Here is a 17,321-nt window from a genome sequence, read left to right as displayed (position 1 = left end):
AGATGCTAAGAGCAAAATCATCATTTTTTGCATTGTATCTAAAATCAAACCATGAGCCAATGAATATCTTTTCTGCCTAGCCAAATAGCCCCTTCTTAATAATCGGTTTGCCTTTTTATAAAAAATGGGGTGAAGTGTCTCCAGGCTTTATAAAGGTCATAAGAGGATGCGATACTGCGGACATTTTATCTGAGCATCTCTGCTTATCCCGTTTTTGGTTAACATCCTCTTCAGGTGTTACTGGCTTGTAGAGGCCACATTGGACGTTGGAGCCACAAATTTAGCCTCACCTTCAAAGTTGTGCAAATTCCTCCAGTCCCTTGCATGGTGAAGACGAAGTTCTGCAGTGGCCTTTTCTATCTGGAGGCAACTGAGAGCCCTGGGATATTGGGGTATCCTCATCATGAGAGTGGCTAGTAGAGTCATGTGACCTATGTGGCAACCCCCCCCCCCAAATGAACCAGTATTGCCTCCCCAAGCCACTAATTCCTGAAAAGGCCTTTAGCAGAGTATGACTTAAATGCAGATGATTCTTGGAGCGCATTTCTAAATGTAGACATGTTTTTGCAAGAAATACAACACTTTATTTGTATTCTCTGAATAGGATTTCAGAAGCCCATATTGCATGGACTTTGTTCTTTCGGATTTGCTGCCAGGCATGTTTTGAAACACTTTGCAAATAACGATGTGACCAAGTTCAAGGCAATTAAGGTCTGTTAATGCTTCTCCTGGGATATTTTGTGTTCATTGCGAGCTGAAGACTAGATTTCTTAATTGTACTTAAGATGCAGACATAAAATACGATTCGTTGTGTCACGTTGACACTTGATTTGATGTTACCTTGCGTGTTTTACATACACTGTACGTTTCGTTTGCTATTAATGTACATTAGAAACGCCTCAATTACACTGTCCTTTTTCTTGTTCTGTTTATTTGCAGTAAGTACTTGTCTTTTTTTTTTCAGCCACAAAGTTTTCGAAGCAATTTACATAATACAACACAATTTGCGTAGTGGCTTACAAACATATTTTAGAGAAGTTGTTTACAGTTCCATTGGGGCAGGCTTGTTGATGCTGCCCTTAAAATAAAGGGAAATTAGGCTCCTCCAGCTCTTTCCACAGTCTTAATGGTCTTTAGGGGATGGGGCTTGTCGACTTTGGTGGCAGTGTTTAAGCTGAGTAATCCAAATAGTTCATCTTTCCACAAGCAAACACTTAAAAGTGAATGTGAGGGATAACAGCAGTAAACGGCCATAGCAAAGTGTTTTTAATATTTCATAGGATTTCTCTCCCCACCCCCAAATCCCTGTTAAAGCATTCCTGTTTTTTCTTTGTGTTAGGTGCGTTTTGCAAAACCGGTTTACCCGGGACAAACTTTGCAAACAGAGATGTGGAAGGAAGGAAACAGGATTCATCTTCAGACCAAGGTCAGTAGGGTGCAACCAAGATTTGTGGCAGTTAAAACAAAACAGTACCCTAGAATGGATCCCTTCCTGCGCGCAAAAATCCCATTCATTTCGGTGGGGATTGAGTGGATGAAATTGTATGCAGCTAACATATAGTTCCCCCATCTCCTCGGAGAGTATCTGTAAAGATCCCATGACAAAGAACCACGCTTGTGTCTCTCCAGAGTGGTGCATGCTCTGGTTATCTCCCGCTTGGACTACTGCAATGCGCTCTACGTGGGGCTACCTTTGAAGGTGACCCAGAAACTACAACTAACCCTGAATGCGGCAGCTAGACTGGTGACTGGGAGTGGCTCCTGCAAGCATATAACACTGGTCCTGAAAGACCTACATTGGCTCCCAGTATGTTTCCGAGCACAATTCAAAGGGTTGGTGTTGACCTTTAAAGCTCTAAGCAACGTTGGCCCAGTATACCTGAAGGAGCATCTCCACCCCCATCGTCCAGTCTGGACACTCAGGTCCCGCTCCGAGGGCCTTCTGGCAGATCCCTCACTGCAAGAAGTGAGGTTACAGGGAACCAGGCAAAGGGCCTTCTTGGTAGTGGCATCCGCCCTGTGGAACGCCCTCCCATCAGATGTCAAGGAAATAAACAACTGACTTTTAGAAGACATCTTTTTAGGGAAGTTTTTAATGTTTGATGTTTTATTGTGTTTTTCAGGCACCCCCAAACTTGGCCCTCCAGATGTTTTGGGACTACAACTCCCATCACCCCTAGCTAACAGGACCAGTGGTCAGGGATGGTGGGAATTATAGTCCCAAAACATCTGGAGGGCCGAGTTTGGGGATGCCTGGTGTTTTTAATATTCTGTTGGGAGCCACCCATAGTGGCTGGGGAAACCCAGCCAGATGGGTGGGGTATAAATATATTATTATTAATTTATTATTATTATTATTATTATTATTATTATTATTTCCTTTAACTCAGGCAGCAAAGGGTTTTGGGCTGACTAGGGAAACCAGGTGTATTTATGGCTAATGATTGAGTCTACTGACGACATGGGTAACATTAGACCTTGGAAGTAGAGTCAGTGTAATTTACCATTTATAGTGTCTGCCAAGACCCACGTTCAAATCTCCACTCAGCCATGAAGCTCACCCAATGACCATGGGCCAGTCACCTTCTCTCAGTGTAACCTACCTCACAAGGTTGTTGTGACAGGGACAGAAGCCTCAGACGCCACCTCATGCTCCTTGCAGGAAATACATGTGGTCATAAATTGGGTGTGGAAGTGGGAAGTTAGTTCTGTACTAAAGACGTCTGGGAACAAGCGCAGGTAAGGGCTAGGAGCATCAGAAGCTACATCTATCAGGTTGTACTGTTTGTCTACCTAGTCTAGTGTTATCTCATCTGCCAGCATCTCTCCAAGGTCCCAGGTGGAGGTCTTTCCTTATCATCTGCAACCTGTTCCTTTTAAACTAAAGATCCCAGACATTCAACCTGGGACCTTCTGAATGCAAGAGTTGTGCTTGGCCCCTGAGCCACAGTCCATCACTTGTCCTCGCAGGACTTCGGAATAGCTACAGTACTCCACTTCCTTTGCCCCCGAGATTTATTTTTTTTCTTGTCAGAAACAAGGTTGAGGGTTCTGGAAAGCAGAATTAGAATCGCTGTTCAAGACCTCAATTCAATGTGCTCAATCTCTTCCAGCCCACATGCATACTATTATTTTTTAAGGCAGACTTTGTTGGCATCTTTGAAAATGCATGTAAAGAGAGTGTTTGATAATTCTGTTGACCTTGAGTCCCTTGGCGTCTCTTCCCCAGTCTTCGTAGTTCTATAATCTCTTTTTGGAAATCATTTTCGTTCCCTTAATTTCATAAAAGACCCAGAGAGGTAGATAAACTGAAAACGGCGATTGCCCCCGAGATTTAAAAGTAAATAAAGGTGTAAAAAGCAGCAAACAACACTTTCTTTCTTTCTTTCTTCCTATCCTTTTTTTAGAGCCAATTAAATAGCAGCAGCTTGTTAAACACTGGCAGCCTGCCCTCAATGTTTATTCATACACAGTATGTTTGGCTAAAACATGCAGCCCTTTCATTGACAAGTCTGTATTTAATATTTGAAATGATTGGAACTGATTATTTCCTCTCTGCTCTTGTGGCTTTTTAACCCACCAGAACATTGTCACTGATTGTTCTTAGGGTTTCTTTCATTAAGCCATACTTGATTTTCTGAAAGGATGCAAGCAAAATGGTTCTGGCTTTAGGACAGTTTGCTTAATGATTTCTTTTTCAACCCTTCCTTTCCTATTAGCTGTTCCTTTGCTAGATTTGAATTGTGTAATTTAAGATGCAAAGAAGATCTTTAAATTGTTCTAATACAGCTATTGTTCTGTTTATAATTTTATGTTCACACTTTTCAAACACGTGCTGGTGCTGTAGAAATTGCTTATATTTGATTTTTTCCCCCAGGTCAAAGAGACAGGGGAGGTTGCAATTGGAGGAGCATATGTCGACCTCACCTCATCCTCTGAACAGCCTTCAGCTAAGGTAGGAAAAGTATGAGTTGTTGCTTTGTATGATGAATTCATGAACAGTTTATATGCTACACTGAATAATGAAAATGAGTTGGATAGAAATCTAGTCACGCTTAGAGTAGACACATTAAAACAGAAGAGACTTAAGTTAGTCATGAAATGGCAATAATAGCAGCAAACCTTTGCATTATGACCCAAATCCTCCACCCTCCCAGAAAACAATTTCTGTGATGTATTTAAATCCAGCCAATTTGCATCCATTTGCTTAATTTTGCATAAACCCTGGCTTTGCAAGTCATCAGGGGATGAATTTGGTTTATACAAACCACTGAGATCACTTTCTCTAACTTGACCTCTAGAGATTGTGCTGAGCAAACCTATCAGTTTGCAGAAAACATGGCTGCCACAGACGTTCAATTCCATATTTCTAGTCATCAGGGGCTAGCAACATGGCTTCTGTTGTAAACGAAAGCAGAGGATTCTTGTGTAAATCCAGTAGCATTAGACTCCCGTGCACTTGTTTAATTGGTTGGATGGGAGGATGTTTGAGTTGGAAGGTATGAGTGTTTGCGTGGAAGTAACTAAAAGATGCCTAAAATATCATCTCGGCCCTTGTATACCCAGCTGTGTTCTGCAGGAGAGGGCATCTTGCCAATACCATTTCATCAGGAGCTTGATTCTACATGATGTAGAAATTGGGCCTATTAGCATTTTGGCAGGGGGGAATTGGAGCTTTTAAGTGTCTACCCCAGGCATCCCTAAACTTCGGCCCTCCATATGTTTTGGACTACAATTCCCATCACCCCTGACCACTGGTCCTGTTAGCCAGGGATCATGGGAGTTATAGGCCAAAACATCTGGAGGGCCGCAGTTTGGGGATGCCTGGTCTACCCTTTTGAATGCCTTCCTGTTACCTTATTGTTGTTGTTGTTATTATTATTATTATTATTATTATTATTATTAACATTTATGCAGTGCTTCATACAAAAATATATCAAAGTGGCTTACATGTCAGACAGGAGCCGTCTTTCCTATTTTTCAGCCTTCCTTTTCCCAACCAGCCATTTAAGTGGAGATTTTTTATCCCAGTCTGTTTCTGCTTAAAATTGAGCTTGTGATTCTGTTTACATATGCTTTTTACCATTGATGTTTTTGTTGCTGAATTGCTTGGAGATGTTTTGTGAATGGTTGGTTTATAAATGGAGTCACTTTTGCATAGTCTAGCTGAATAAAGGCTTTAATTGTAGTAACACATGGCTGTGAAGTGTTTCTACCAGGAAATACTGCTAGAGCAGTTTCCCGTAATCTTTCATCTAGAAACCTGTCACTTGCCCTTTAAACCCTTCCACCTTTATATCAAAAAGAGTAGGAGCATATTGAGCCCTTTTTCGAGGTGGGGAATAAACTACCTGGGGCCTATAACGCCACAAAGAAGGGCCACAAAATATCTTGTAAAGGAGGAGGCTAGAATTCTCTCTATCTGTGCGTGCGGTAATGACTCAAAGGATATGGGTTTGGGTGTGAAATCCCTCAATGGCCATATCTCTTTGTATACATTAGGTAGTAGGACTCAAGAGTGACCTTGTGTTTGGAGAAATTGGCCGTCGCATCAAAGAGCTTGGCAGTGACCTGGTGAAGAAAGTAAATGCCATATTTCAGTGGAACATCACTAAGGACGGAAAGACTGCAGTGCAGTGGAGTAAGTCGCAAGTTTAATTAATTTCCGGAATGCCTTATTGCGTTGTCTAATGAAGTGAGAAACCGCATGTGGTTCTAAGCCCTGCTAGACAAAAGGAATATGGCAGCCAAGGAAGGTTCGCTTTCTAATAAAGTGAAGGTATATTTTATTACAGTAGGACTTGTGGCATCGAAAAGAAGACTTTAGCATCTTGTCACCTTAGAGCTGGTGTGCAATGAGGTTGCTATGCAAAGAGTTGAAGTCCTAGTTCAGATATATCACAAAAGGACACTATCCCTCAGTGACGATAATCTCAGCGGATCATGCTGCATCGATTTGTTGCAAAGGTTACAGTGGTGACGTGTGTAGTTTTGACGGTCAAAAGCACTATACAAATTCCCTAAATTATCTTGTTTATTTTCTTCCTCCTCTCTTCTGTGGATAATGTTTTCCTTTTCATATTTGTCACGGCAAGGCATTGGCTTATTGCCCCGTTTGCAAGCAGCCGTAATCTACAAAGCAGTTTGACATGGAAACAATAGATAATACTTTCTGTTTTGAGTAAGATGCATCCATGTCTACAGAAATATTCATTTAAGGCTCCACTGGTCTTCCATCTCGGTTTGGAAACTGCATCCTGAGTATTTAGATCTGACTCAATCCTATAATGTGCTGTTAACAATGAATTAGATCTCAGTAGATTGGATTAAATCCCAGTTCTCACATTATGCCCGCCCCCTCCCGCATGTGGGAGGATCACGCTAATGCTCCTTTGGCCTGGCGGTAAATAGCATTTGATGATCATCATGTAAATGCCCTCTTATACTTTCTGTCGTCATTATCCTCTGTTCTGATCACTCTGTTGTGCTAGGCTGCATTAATATGTTATCCTCAATGGCAACTGCATTTTTATGTATGGCTGTTCCACATTCGTATTTATGTATGGTGTTCCCTGTTGCTGCTAAAAGTGCCTTGATGAAAAAACAAAGTACATGAAACATGCATGTCTTGAAAGCCTCTGCTCTTCTGTGCCAATGTCTTTCCTGATCATAGTGCAGAACTAGGTTTTTTTTGTTTTTTTAAAGGAGGCTGAATCAATGAGTTTGAGTGATTGACCTCTGTTGCAAAGCAGCGGTGGGGAACCTGTTAGTCTCCATGGGCCAGATCCTGGTCAGGATCGGCCTCATGGCCCAGATGAGCACAGCCACCCACTTCTCCATCACGTGATGTCATTATGACATTATGTGATTGACAGGTGGGTGGCTTCCACCACCACTCCAGTTATAGGGAGCCCCGATGCTTCTCCTGTTTGTGTGCAAGTCAGAGAAGCATCGGGGCTCCCTCAGCTGGGGGGTGGGGTGGCAGGATGCCGTTCTGAGGCACCAGAGCTGTTCAGCTGGGGGAGGGCAAGAGTCCTCTTCCACACACACACACCCCAATGAGCAGTTCAACAAAGCCCCTATGCTCCTTGGCTCCCGATTGAGACTGAGAGGCATTGGGACTCGCTCACCATGTAGGGCTAGGTCATGTATCTCGGAAGAAGCAGCCAAGATAAATTCCAGTCACTGTGATATGATGTCAGCGTATACTGGTTGTTGAGGTGTGTGGTTTTTTTTTTAAAGGAAACCCCTAAAATTGTTTCCTTAAAAACCCACCTAAAAATTCCCCTCGGACATCACTTCTGCCTTTGGAATCCTAGTAATGTCTGGGAAATCCCGGACGTATGGCAGCCCTAACTAAACTAAGTAATCAGAGGGTGAGTTGTTGTGCTAACGACAGCGGCAATTTGCTTAGCTATTTCCCCTGTTGGACTTCCAAGATGAGACATGAATCCCAAACTCATAAGGCCAGATTCACTGAAACCCTACCTACAAGCAGGTGGGAGAGTTCTCTAAACTTGATGGTGGAGCAAGCCATTTGTGTGGGGCATCTCTCTATCTATCTATCATCTCTCTCTCTCTCTCTCTCTCTTCCCCCCCACCAATCGCAAGACCCTCAAGAAACTGTGGAGGTGTTTGCCCAATCCCAGCTCACTTGCCACCCAGAACACTTTCACAAGTTTTCCCTTGCCGGCAAGCAGGCCCTGGTCATGAGCAGAGTCTGGGTGCTTTGTAGATCCTCATTGTGGCTTTCACTGTGCAATTAACAAGATAAGTGAGTCCCTGGTAGGTTACAGTGCCACGGGCCCCCTGGGTGTGTTCCGCAGACCCCCGGGGTCCCCGGACCCGTAGTTGGGAACCACTGCTTTAGTATGTTCTTTAACTTGTGCTTTTTATATGTTAGTGAATCCTAAGCAAGGCAGACATTTAATATAATGTTCCAAATACAGTGGTACCTTGGGTTAAGAACTTAATTTGTTCTGGAGGTCCGTTCTTAACCTGAAACTGTTCTTAACCTGAAGCACCACTTTAGCTAATGGGGCCTCCCGCTGCCGCCGCGCCACCACCACGCGATTTCTGTTCTCATCCTGAAGCAAAGTTCTTAACCAGAGGTACTATTTCTGGGTTAGCGGAGTCTGTAACCTGAAGCGTCTGTAACCTAAAGCATCTGTAACCCGAGGTACCACTGTAATACAAAAAAACACATCAATTAAAAATGCTGATTATCAGCCATATATGAAAGATACCAAGATTAATTTAAGTACAGAAACAAAATCATTAAATTTCAAATCTCCATATAAGAATTTACTTGGTTGACCCAAAAGAAAAAATAATTTTGTCCATATCACTAAGTCTCTCTCTCTCTCTCTCTCTCTCTCTCCACACACAGAGAGAGAGAAACTTGAGAGAAAGTAGTTGGTACAAAGTCTTCTAAAAGTTTTGAAAAATATCAAAACTAATCTTTAAGAATAATCAAGAATACCTTTTTTGAACATCTTTATGTCAGAGAGCCATCAAAAGTAAAGAGCATTGGGAATTTCCTTCCCTTAACACTAAGAACGAAGCAGAAAGATCCCTGTTTTCTTATCTCTTTCCTTCCATTTTCATACCCGAAACCTCGTACGCTGAAGGCATCTAGGTCAGCAACTCTCATGGGGCAGTGGAAGAAGAAAACGGCTGCAGACTGTGGTTATTCAGTGCTTCATCGTATAAGCAAGCACTGCTGGGCACATTTAGGCTTGATATAAGCACCATTCAGGCATTCTGCTCATGCGTGAAAACCTGCATGCGAGTAGGGGACGAGCATGCGAAGCAGTTTCGCCACCTCTGCCATCTTCCATCTCATGGAGGGTGAAGGTCTGAAGCGTGGAACCTCTTGTGGAGACTCTTTACGATTTAGAACTCAGATTATTGTGTGGGGAATGTCTCCATGAGTAGAGGAAGTCTTGACCTCCATGAGTTGAAAGGCGAGGGACAGGAGATGCTTGTTTCGCTCATCCCCATTCACCATGCTTGCAAGTAGGTTTTATATGTGACCATAACACTTGACTAGGGCTGCAGATTGTTCAAGACCTTTTATATGCCTGACTTCCAGCCTGAGCTTCAGGTGAGTATTCGTATAGCAACCATACATTCCTGTCGCTCTTCCTTTTATGTAGCCTTGAATATCCTTTTCAAAAGGTTATAATGTACTGGGGCTCTTTTGACGAACAAATGGCAGCTAGCTCTACTTTAATCTATCTTTATCGTTCAACCTGCTTCCCCCCCCCCCAATTTGACTAGGTTCCAATTAGGGCTGAGCGATACATCGCCCAAAATTGGTTTGAAGTCCACGTTGTAACGGCTTAATCATATTCAACATGGCGACATATTGCGAATCGTGATGTGTGTGCATGTGCTAAGTAAAAAAATTGTGATATGGGGAAAACTGCAAAGCTAGCCGTCGCTTCTTCCATGATTCCTGCCAAACCTTTGCTCTGTAAAAACATGTCTGTTTTAGAACTCTAAGCAGTAGCAGTTGCCAGGACAGTACCCTGTTCGGCTCAACATAGCTCCACCCTTATTTCAGACATCGTGATATATCGGTATATCATGATATTTAGCTGGTGTTGAAAACCAACACTAAAATAATGGGCTAATGCTGCCAATTTCTACAAAAGTCCAATACAATACAAGCAGCACACAGAGGCACAAGATTAAATCAAGTGTTATTAGTACAATAAAAGAACCATGTACAAATGCTGAAACAGAAGCCAAAACCAGATGCCCAAAGCAGATAAGATATACAAATAAATACCAAAAGGCGAAACCAGTCTTTATGGTCTTTGAAGCTCCGTTTTTCAGGCTCCTGTAGCGGTCAGCAAAGTAGCAACAGGTCGAACGAAGTATCAACCGGAATGCACACAGATTAGACAGGCTGCCGGCGTTTGCCACCTGTTTCGCCCGTTGAAAACCAGACATCGCTCAGCCCCAATTCCGATATGCCAGGCGTTTTCCACTAGGAAGGGCAACGATAATAATGAAATCTCACATGCTTTTTGTTAACATTGATGATGTTGGACTTTGATTCTCATGGGATCTCCTTCTTCTGCCTGTTCTCTGCTTTGAGCCTTTGCTGCTAAAGGTTTGCAGCTAGATTTTAGCCAGCGGTGCCTTTGCTTTGGGAGCTGCTTTTGTTCCGGCCTACCTGCTAGGCCTCTTCCCATTGATAAATCCACAGGGCTGCTGTGCCTGCCTTGGCGCTTCTTCTTTTGGCTTGTCGCTTCTCCCTTGGCTTTCTTCTCTGGTGTAATCTGCCATGGCTGCTGTTGACAGCACTAGCAGCCTTCTGGACCCCTGCAGCTCATAGCTGTTGTGGGTGACGGCCGAATCTCTGGCGTCTTCAACTGATGTCCTTGGGCTGAATGTCAGAGGAGTAAATGACGAGACGCAGCCCTTAAGGAAATGATTTGCAGTTCTGGTTGACACGGCCAATAATTTTATTCTTCCCAAATTCACAAGTGCCAAAAAAGCTTTTATTGCTTTGTGCAATTGACTAGAACCTCCTCCCTTGTATCATTCCATATCATGCCAGCCTCTTCATTTCGTTACCGTCCCTCAGCAGCTGGGACATGTGAACCGGAATTAATACTTGCGATGGAAGTGGATGGAAATTCTTCTGCATAAATGCAGAATAACAATAAGAATTCCTTTTATACACTGCGTGGAATGCATTTGAGATCTTATCAAGGCAATTCATTGTTTCCCTCCCTCATTTAAAGCAGAGACTTATTTCTCTAATGGTAAACTTATCTTGTGAAAAGGCTCCTTCGTAGTAATGAAAGCAAGACTATTTAGCATTTATATTGCATACCCTCCGAAATTTCTCCAATGAAAATAGGGAAGTCCTAGTCATCATCATCATCAACAACAACAACGATGATGATGATGTTGATGTTATTTATACCCTTCTATTTGACTCGGTTACCCCAGCCACTCTGGGCATCTTCCAACATATATAAAAACATAGTAGGACATTAAACATTAAAAAACTTCACTATACAGGGCTGCTAAAGGTTATATAGTTACTTATCTCCTTCGCTCAGGGATTGATAACTCCATACTCTCCAACATTTCTCCAGTGACAATAGGGACACCCTACTCTTCTAACATTTATCCGTTGAAAATAGGGGTGTCCCTAAGGAAAAGGGACCCTGTGGGTTAAATTACAGGGCCAAGGCCTGCCGATCAGAAGGTCGGCAGTGCGAATCCCCGCAATGGGGTGAGCTCCCGTTGCTCGGTCCCAGCTCCTGCCAATCTAGCAGTTCGAAAGCACGTCAAAGTGCAAGTAGATAAATAGGTACCTCTGCAAGCAGGAAGGTAAACGGCATTTCCATGTGCTGCTCTGGTTTGCCAGAAGTGGCTTTGTCATGCTGGCCACATGACCTGGAAGCTATACGCCGGCTCCCTCGGCCAATAATGCGAGATGAGCGCTGCAACCCCAGAGTTGGTCACGACTGGACATAATGGTCAGGGGTCCCTTTACCTTACCTTTAAGGAAAAACGGGACATTCCAGGATCAAATCAGAAACTGGGACGGCTTCTGTAAATCTGGAACTGTCCCTGGAAAATAGGGACATTTGGAGGGTCTGATATTGTGCTTTAGATGTATTCAAGGCACTGTGCCTGTCGACTCCGAAGTAAGTCCCAGTAAGACTTGCTTTCAGGTAAGTCTGTGTATAGGATTACAGCTTCATGGTTAGCTAATGCTATGTTAATTTACAAATGGCTGGCAGAGAGGAAAGTGGCTCAGCTAGTGAGTTTTTGGGTGAATTGAAATTTGAACCAAGCAGTTATCCAGTATACCATTAAATTGTTTATATTGCAAACCTCCCTGTGATGGTATAGAAATAATAATAATAATAATAATAATAATAATAATAATAATAATAATAATAATTTTTTAAAAATGGAAGATACTTGTGCCCTATTTTTTCTCTGAAACAGCTGGCAATGTTCTCCATAGGAACCCTTTCTGTGACTATCTTATATTCAGAAAAAATAATTCTTAAAATAAAAATAAAAATGAGTATGGTGGTACTGCAATGTGGCAACGTTCTCATCTTCAGAAAGGATTATGTGAAATCTTTTAAAGTGTTTTATGCAAAGTTCATCCTTTTTTGTAAAGGGGGGGGGAGCAATAACTTTATTGGAACCAATCAGGTAAATGCTGAAGTCTTCCGTATTAAAATTCCATGTAAAACTGCTTCAGGGATATGGTGTGTTGCATAGCATATAGACAACATCTCACGAAGGCAATTCTTAGAACAAATGCAAGCACAACCTGTTCTTTGTGAAGCTGTTATTCATAGGACAACCTAGAAGCAAAGAAAGCCGCTTCCAACTTGTTGTCTCACCGATGGTAAAATTTCTTGGATATCATAATTAAAAATGTCAGGTCCTTACAGGAGCATTAGCTTGGCAATGGCTTTGTTTTTATACACTCCAGCAGGGGCAGGAGAGAAGAGAGCGGCTCTGGAAATTTGCAAAATGTGAAAATGAATTGGCAAAGCAAAATCTTGTCATAACATTCTCCATTGCAAGCTACGCGATACCTGACAGCTTCTATACCCTGTAGTAGATCATTTTGGCAGCGCATTTTGTGCAGGAAATAGGACTTTGGGAGAAGGGACATTTTGAGAAATTGTTGGTGTTCCGTAGAGAAAGGAGAGATACTTGGCTAAGATTTAAGATAGTCTTGAAATGGAACATTAAAAAAGCACTATAGTACAAAACAAAACATCCTGCATCATATCCTTGTGTGTGTTAGCTTAGAAGGGGGAGAAGGAAAGTAGGACACTGATTTTTGATTTTAAATAATGGTTGGCCTGGAATATAGTTGGCCCTGAAATGTATCACAAAAAGATTAAATGTGAATACTGCCTTCATTTTTCTTTTTCTTTTTTGCAATAACTATTCTGGGGAAAATCCATACAGAGCACGCTGCCCTCGTACACTTATAGGCAATTTTGTGTTCCAATTTTGTGTAACTTTTTTAGCAGGATGCAGAGGAAAGATTCCAGCATATTACTATTGAACTTGGCGATACTGAAGTACTTACTATTATCTTTACAGCTGTGACTTTTTCAAGCCCAAGAGTTTGGTAATAAGCGATATACGTCCTCTATCTGAGCAGATAACTTCCTGTACTGACAGAGAAATTTAGTATCTCTCTGTCTTCCTCTTCATTTTCCGGGAAAAGACTGCTTGAGAGTACCAATCAAAGATTACATCTTCCCTACTAACTGCAGCGGTATAGTATAGAAAGTGCTTGAGAGGGGAGAGATGAACTGTAAAACCCAATTTTTATGCAGACATTTATTTATTTATATTGTTAGATCTATCCTGCCCTTCCTCTTGTTGCGGCCCAGGATTCTGTACATATAGCATGGTATTTAACTAAGTTTCACTCAAAGTAGATCCATTGGGAGGAATTCAATGTACCCAGTCAGATGGGTGGCACATACAATAATAATAATAATAATAATAATAATAATAATAATAATAATAATAATAGCAGCAGCAACAACAACAACAACAACAACAGAAACAAAAACAGAAAGCAACCACCACCACCACCACCACAAGAAAGAATAGGAAATTTTATAATTTATTTAGGAGACCACTGTAAGCAGATGAAAACATTAGCAGGATTCTAATAACACTTGTAATGTAACAAGCACTATGGATAATATGGACAGATGCAAAATATAGATTATGAAATGATACGCAGCTGAAAATGTTGGCAATAGGACCCAGGGAGGGGATGGTGGGAAGTCGTGAGATTCAGAGAAATCTCTATATATGGATATGCATTTGGTATTGTTAGAACTTTACATTTGTAAACTCAAATAAAAACGATTTCAAAAAACAACCACAATTGCAACAAACTGTTGTTGTTGCTGCTGCTGCCGCCGCCGCCTTTGTGCTGCTGGCTTTTGCGCATACACCAGGTTAGTTAAAACCATCTCCACATCTTGTGGCAGTGAATTCTATTAGCCCACTCCAGAAATTAAGCTCCATATGTCCGAAGAACATTGGCGGAGGAGGTTGTGCACAATGGACACCCCACTTTCCTCACTGGCTCTACCCCCCAGACACACTGAGGTCCTGGGGTGGAGCCAATAGGCAGTTGTGACTCTGAAGGCAGGGCCATCACAGAGCCCAATTGCTTAAGTGAAGAAATACTTCATTTTGTGTGTTCTGAACCTGCTTCCAGTCAGGGATTTCACTGCCTTCTCCAAGCAGGACCGTCATTCTGTGTCCCCACCCCCACCCCCTTGGCACCACATCTCAAATGGCCTGGGAAATAAATGTTTTGAGGCAGCTCGCAGAGATTGTGGCACACTTCTCTGGATCGAGCCAACACTTTTCAGCAGAAGCAATTCCCCCAGGTAATTAGCTACTAAAGCATAAGTACAACCTCTTCACTCGGATGCTTAATGAGGGTAGGTTGCGGGATACGGCGGAAAGCCGAACAGGTTGTCATACTGTGAGGGGGCTCAAAGGACCCAAGTGTCTGGGGATAGCGAGTTTAAATGGGGAGTTGCATTCGTTTCATAAATTGAGCCACTCTCCATTGGAGCATCTCCACAGCAGGTAACTCAAATGACTGAGTGGGAGGCACGTAATTCGGTAGACTTCATTACCTCTGTGTTAATAAATTAAAATAATTTAGGAACTTGTGTTGTTGGGAATCTGGGTGTAGTGATAAAAGAAATGTTTGCTTTTCTCTTTTTCTACTTTAAGAATGTTGAGCGCTGCTGTGTGTGTGTGTGTGTGTTTGCTAGGTTCAGACTAATTAAATTCAGGAATTAATCTCATTGCTGTTAACCACTGTTGTCTTGTATCTTTTAAGTTCCCAATGTTCTGTATGACTCGCCTTGATTAAAAAGAAAGTTCTTAAGGGAGCACGTAACATTCAGTTTTTGCTTTTTCAAATCTTTAAAAAACTCTTATCAATCTTCCCCAGCCATAGACTTAAAGAATGGCTCTGGAGACTTGTACCAAGGACCAGCCCGCGGGAAGGCCGACACCATTTTCAGCTTGTCGGATGACGACTTTGTGGATTTGGTGCTAGGCAAGATCAACCCACAAAAGGTACGGATGCAGAATCCATGCATTAAAGGAATGACTTTTAATTTGCAGGTGCTTAAGAGATGCTAAAGCAACAAGCCTAAAGAAAGGATGGCTAGGGCAGCAACAAGTTCCCATATTAAGGAAAATACCTAACTTGTTAGTCATCTTGGACATCTTGTTTCGGTTGTTATAATGTTATGTACACCTTCTCCCCATATGAAGTGTCCTGGCCCCTGCATTCATCACCTGAGTCCCATCTTCATGTGCCTCCTCCACGTGAGGTTCGGAGGGTGGCAACACAAGAACGGGCCTTTTCTGTAGTGGCTCCCCATTTGTGGAATGCTCTCCCCAGGGAGGTTTATCCGGCACCTTCATTATATATTTTTAGGCGCCAGGTGAAAGCATTCCGATTCAACCAGGCCTTTTTTGGCATGTCTGGAATTTTCCGGAAATATGGCAAGCCTAGACATAAGTAATGACAGAATAGCGTGCACCAAGCCATAATGATTACCCACAATAGTGTGGGTTTATCAACTTCATTTTGTGCATCCTAAAAGTGATACATTGCTGAGAATTTGCCTCTTTATGTTCTGCATGCTGTTAAGACTGGCTATGTATAGCCTAAGAATTCCGCATCAGCTTTCTACCCATGGTAACATTTTGCAATGGGCAATATGAGACTTTGCAGTCTCATAGCTCTACACTCCTAACTGTGGAATGGTCCGGATCTTCAAAATCACTATTCAGAATTAGTCCATTCCATTCCTTTCCTTTGGTTCAAAGAAACAACAACTCCTGGTGATTCGATAGGTTTGACCCCAATTGTCCACAGCAGATGCCGCCCCCGTCCCCAGTTAATTCCTCGTTGTCGCATTCTCTTGCAACTGTTCTTTAAAAGTGCAACTCTGGAAGAGCAGAGACAGCCTCTTTAATTGTTCCCCCCCCCCACACACACTCTGCTTGCTATAGGCATTCATCTCCGGTAAGCTGAAAGTTAAAGGAAACATCATGCTGAGCCAGAAGCTGGGGACCATTCTTCAACAGTATGCAAAGCTGTGAGTTCCCTGCTGGATTGAGTTCGCCTGGGAAGAAAAAAGGAGCCGTTTCCTTTTTCAGATCAACAACCTGAAACCTTTATGCAAATCCTGTCTTAGATAACTTCTAATAGACTTTATTGCTAACTCGCAAGTTGCCTTGATTCTTGCGGATACAGAAAGTTGGTGTGGATGTTGATGGGTTTAACATGATCTTTCTTCTTTCTTCAACGTTGCAAGCATTCATACCTTCCTTATACCTTGTTCCTTGGAGCTGCTTCCAATTAAAACTCACTCAGTTAATATATTTCTATATGAAATTTAAACGTAATTCAATAAAACATAACTTTGATACCATCTTGTTCTGGGTTATTGTTGTTCAGAAGCCTAAGCCATATTGCTCCTGTTACTTGGAGGGGCAGAGTCTGCAATTATGAATAATATGTGGGATTCATCTCTTGTACTTCAGTTTGTAGATTGCAGGGATAATCAGGTCAACCGTTGCAGCTATTTATTATTAGACCATAATCGGTCTATCTCAACTCCATAGCAGTAGGATTATTCTCTGAAAAATGGAGTGAATTTACCTATAGTACAACTACAAATCCAATGAGAGATACAATAACGGTACTAAGGATGGGTCAGAGAAGGAATCATTTTATTACCGTGTGACATAGTGCTAAACCATGGTTTAGCATTAATTGCACAACCTGAGCAAGCCAGAGCAAACCCTTGGGTCTGCACGCAACAGCTCTTGACCAACATGCCCAAGAGAGGAATATTGTGTTGTTTTTATAACATTTTCTGGTGGTGGTAAGTTCCTGAATTTAACCCACCAGAGATGTTTGCACACATGCATCCAAGTGTGTTATAGCATCATGTTCACTTCCAAATTTCACACAGTTAATAATAATAATAATAATAATACCCACCCATCTGGCCGGGTCTCCCCAGCCACTCTGGACGACTCCCAACACAATATTAAAAACATGCTAAAATATCAAACATTAAAAACTTCCTTAAACAGGGCTGCCTTCAGATGTTTTTTCTAAAAGTCAGGTACCGTGTTTCTCACATTTTAAGACGTGCCTATAAAATAAGCCATGGCATGATTTTCTCAAGGCAATAAAATATAAGGCATCCCCCCAAAATAAGACATGCTGGGAATAC

At 42.1% G+C, this 17,321-nt stretch overlaps 1 protein-coding gene across 1 annotated transcript in view; it reads left to right on the top strand.

The window, feature by feature from the left end:
- The window catches only part of HSD17B4 (hydroxysteroid 17-beta dehydrogenase 4), a 76,947-nt gene extending 60,439 nt beyond the window's left edge, over positions 1-16,508 (top strand). The window contains exons 19-24 of the mRNA XM_035099591.2: positions 605-711; positions 1,340-1,426; positions 3,878-3,955; positions 5,503-5,641; positions 15,011-15,138; positions 16,087-16,508. Of these exons, the coding sequence (XP_034955482.2) occupies positions 605-711; positions 1,340-1,426; positions 3,878-3,955; positions 5,503-5,641; positions 15,011-15,138; positions 16,087-16,176 (629 nt within the window). The 3' untranslated portion in view covers positions 16,177-16,508. The remainder of the gene's footprint in view (positions 1-604; positions 712-1,339; positions 1,427-3,877; positions 3,956-5,502; positions 5,642-15,010; positions 15,139-16,086) is intronic.
- Positions 16,509-17,321: the final 813 nt, after the last annotated feature.

Source organism: Zootoca vivipara, chromosome 11, assembly GCF_963506605.1.
Source record: "Zootoca vivipara chromosome 11, rZooViv1.1, whole genome shotgun sequence".
In the NCBI taxonomy this organism is placed as follows: domain Eukaryota; kingdom Metazoa; phylum Chordata; class Lepidosauria; order Squamata; family Lacertidae; genus Zootoca; species Zootoca vivipara.
The sequence above is the reverse complement of the archived record's forward strand: the minus strand, read 5'-3'. Positions and strand labels throughout refer to the sequence as shown.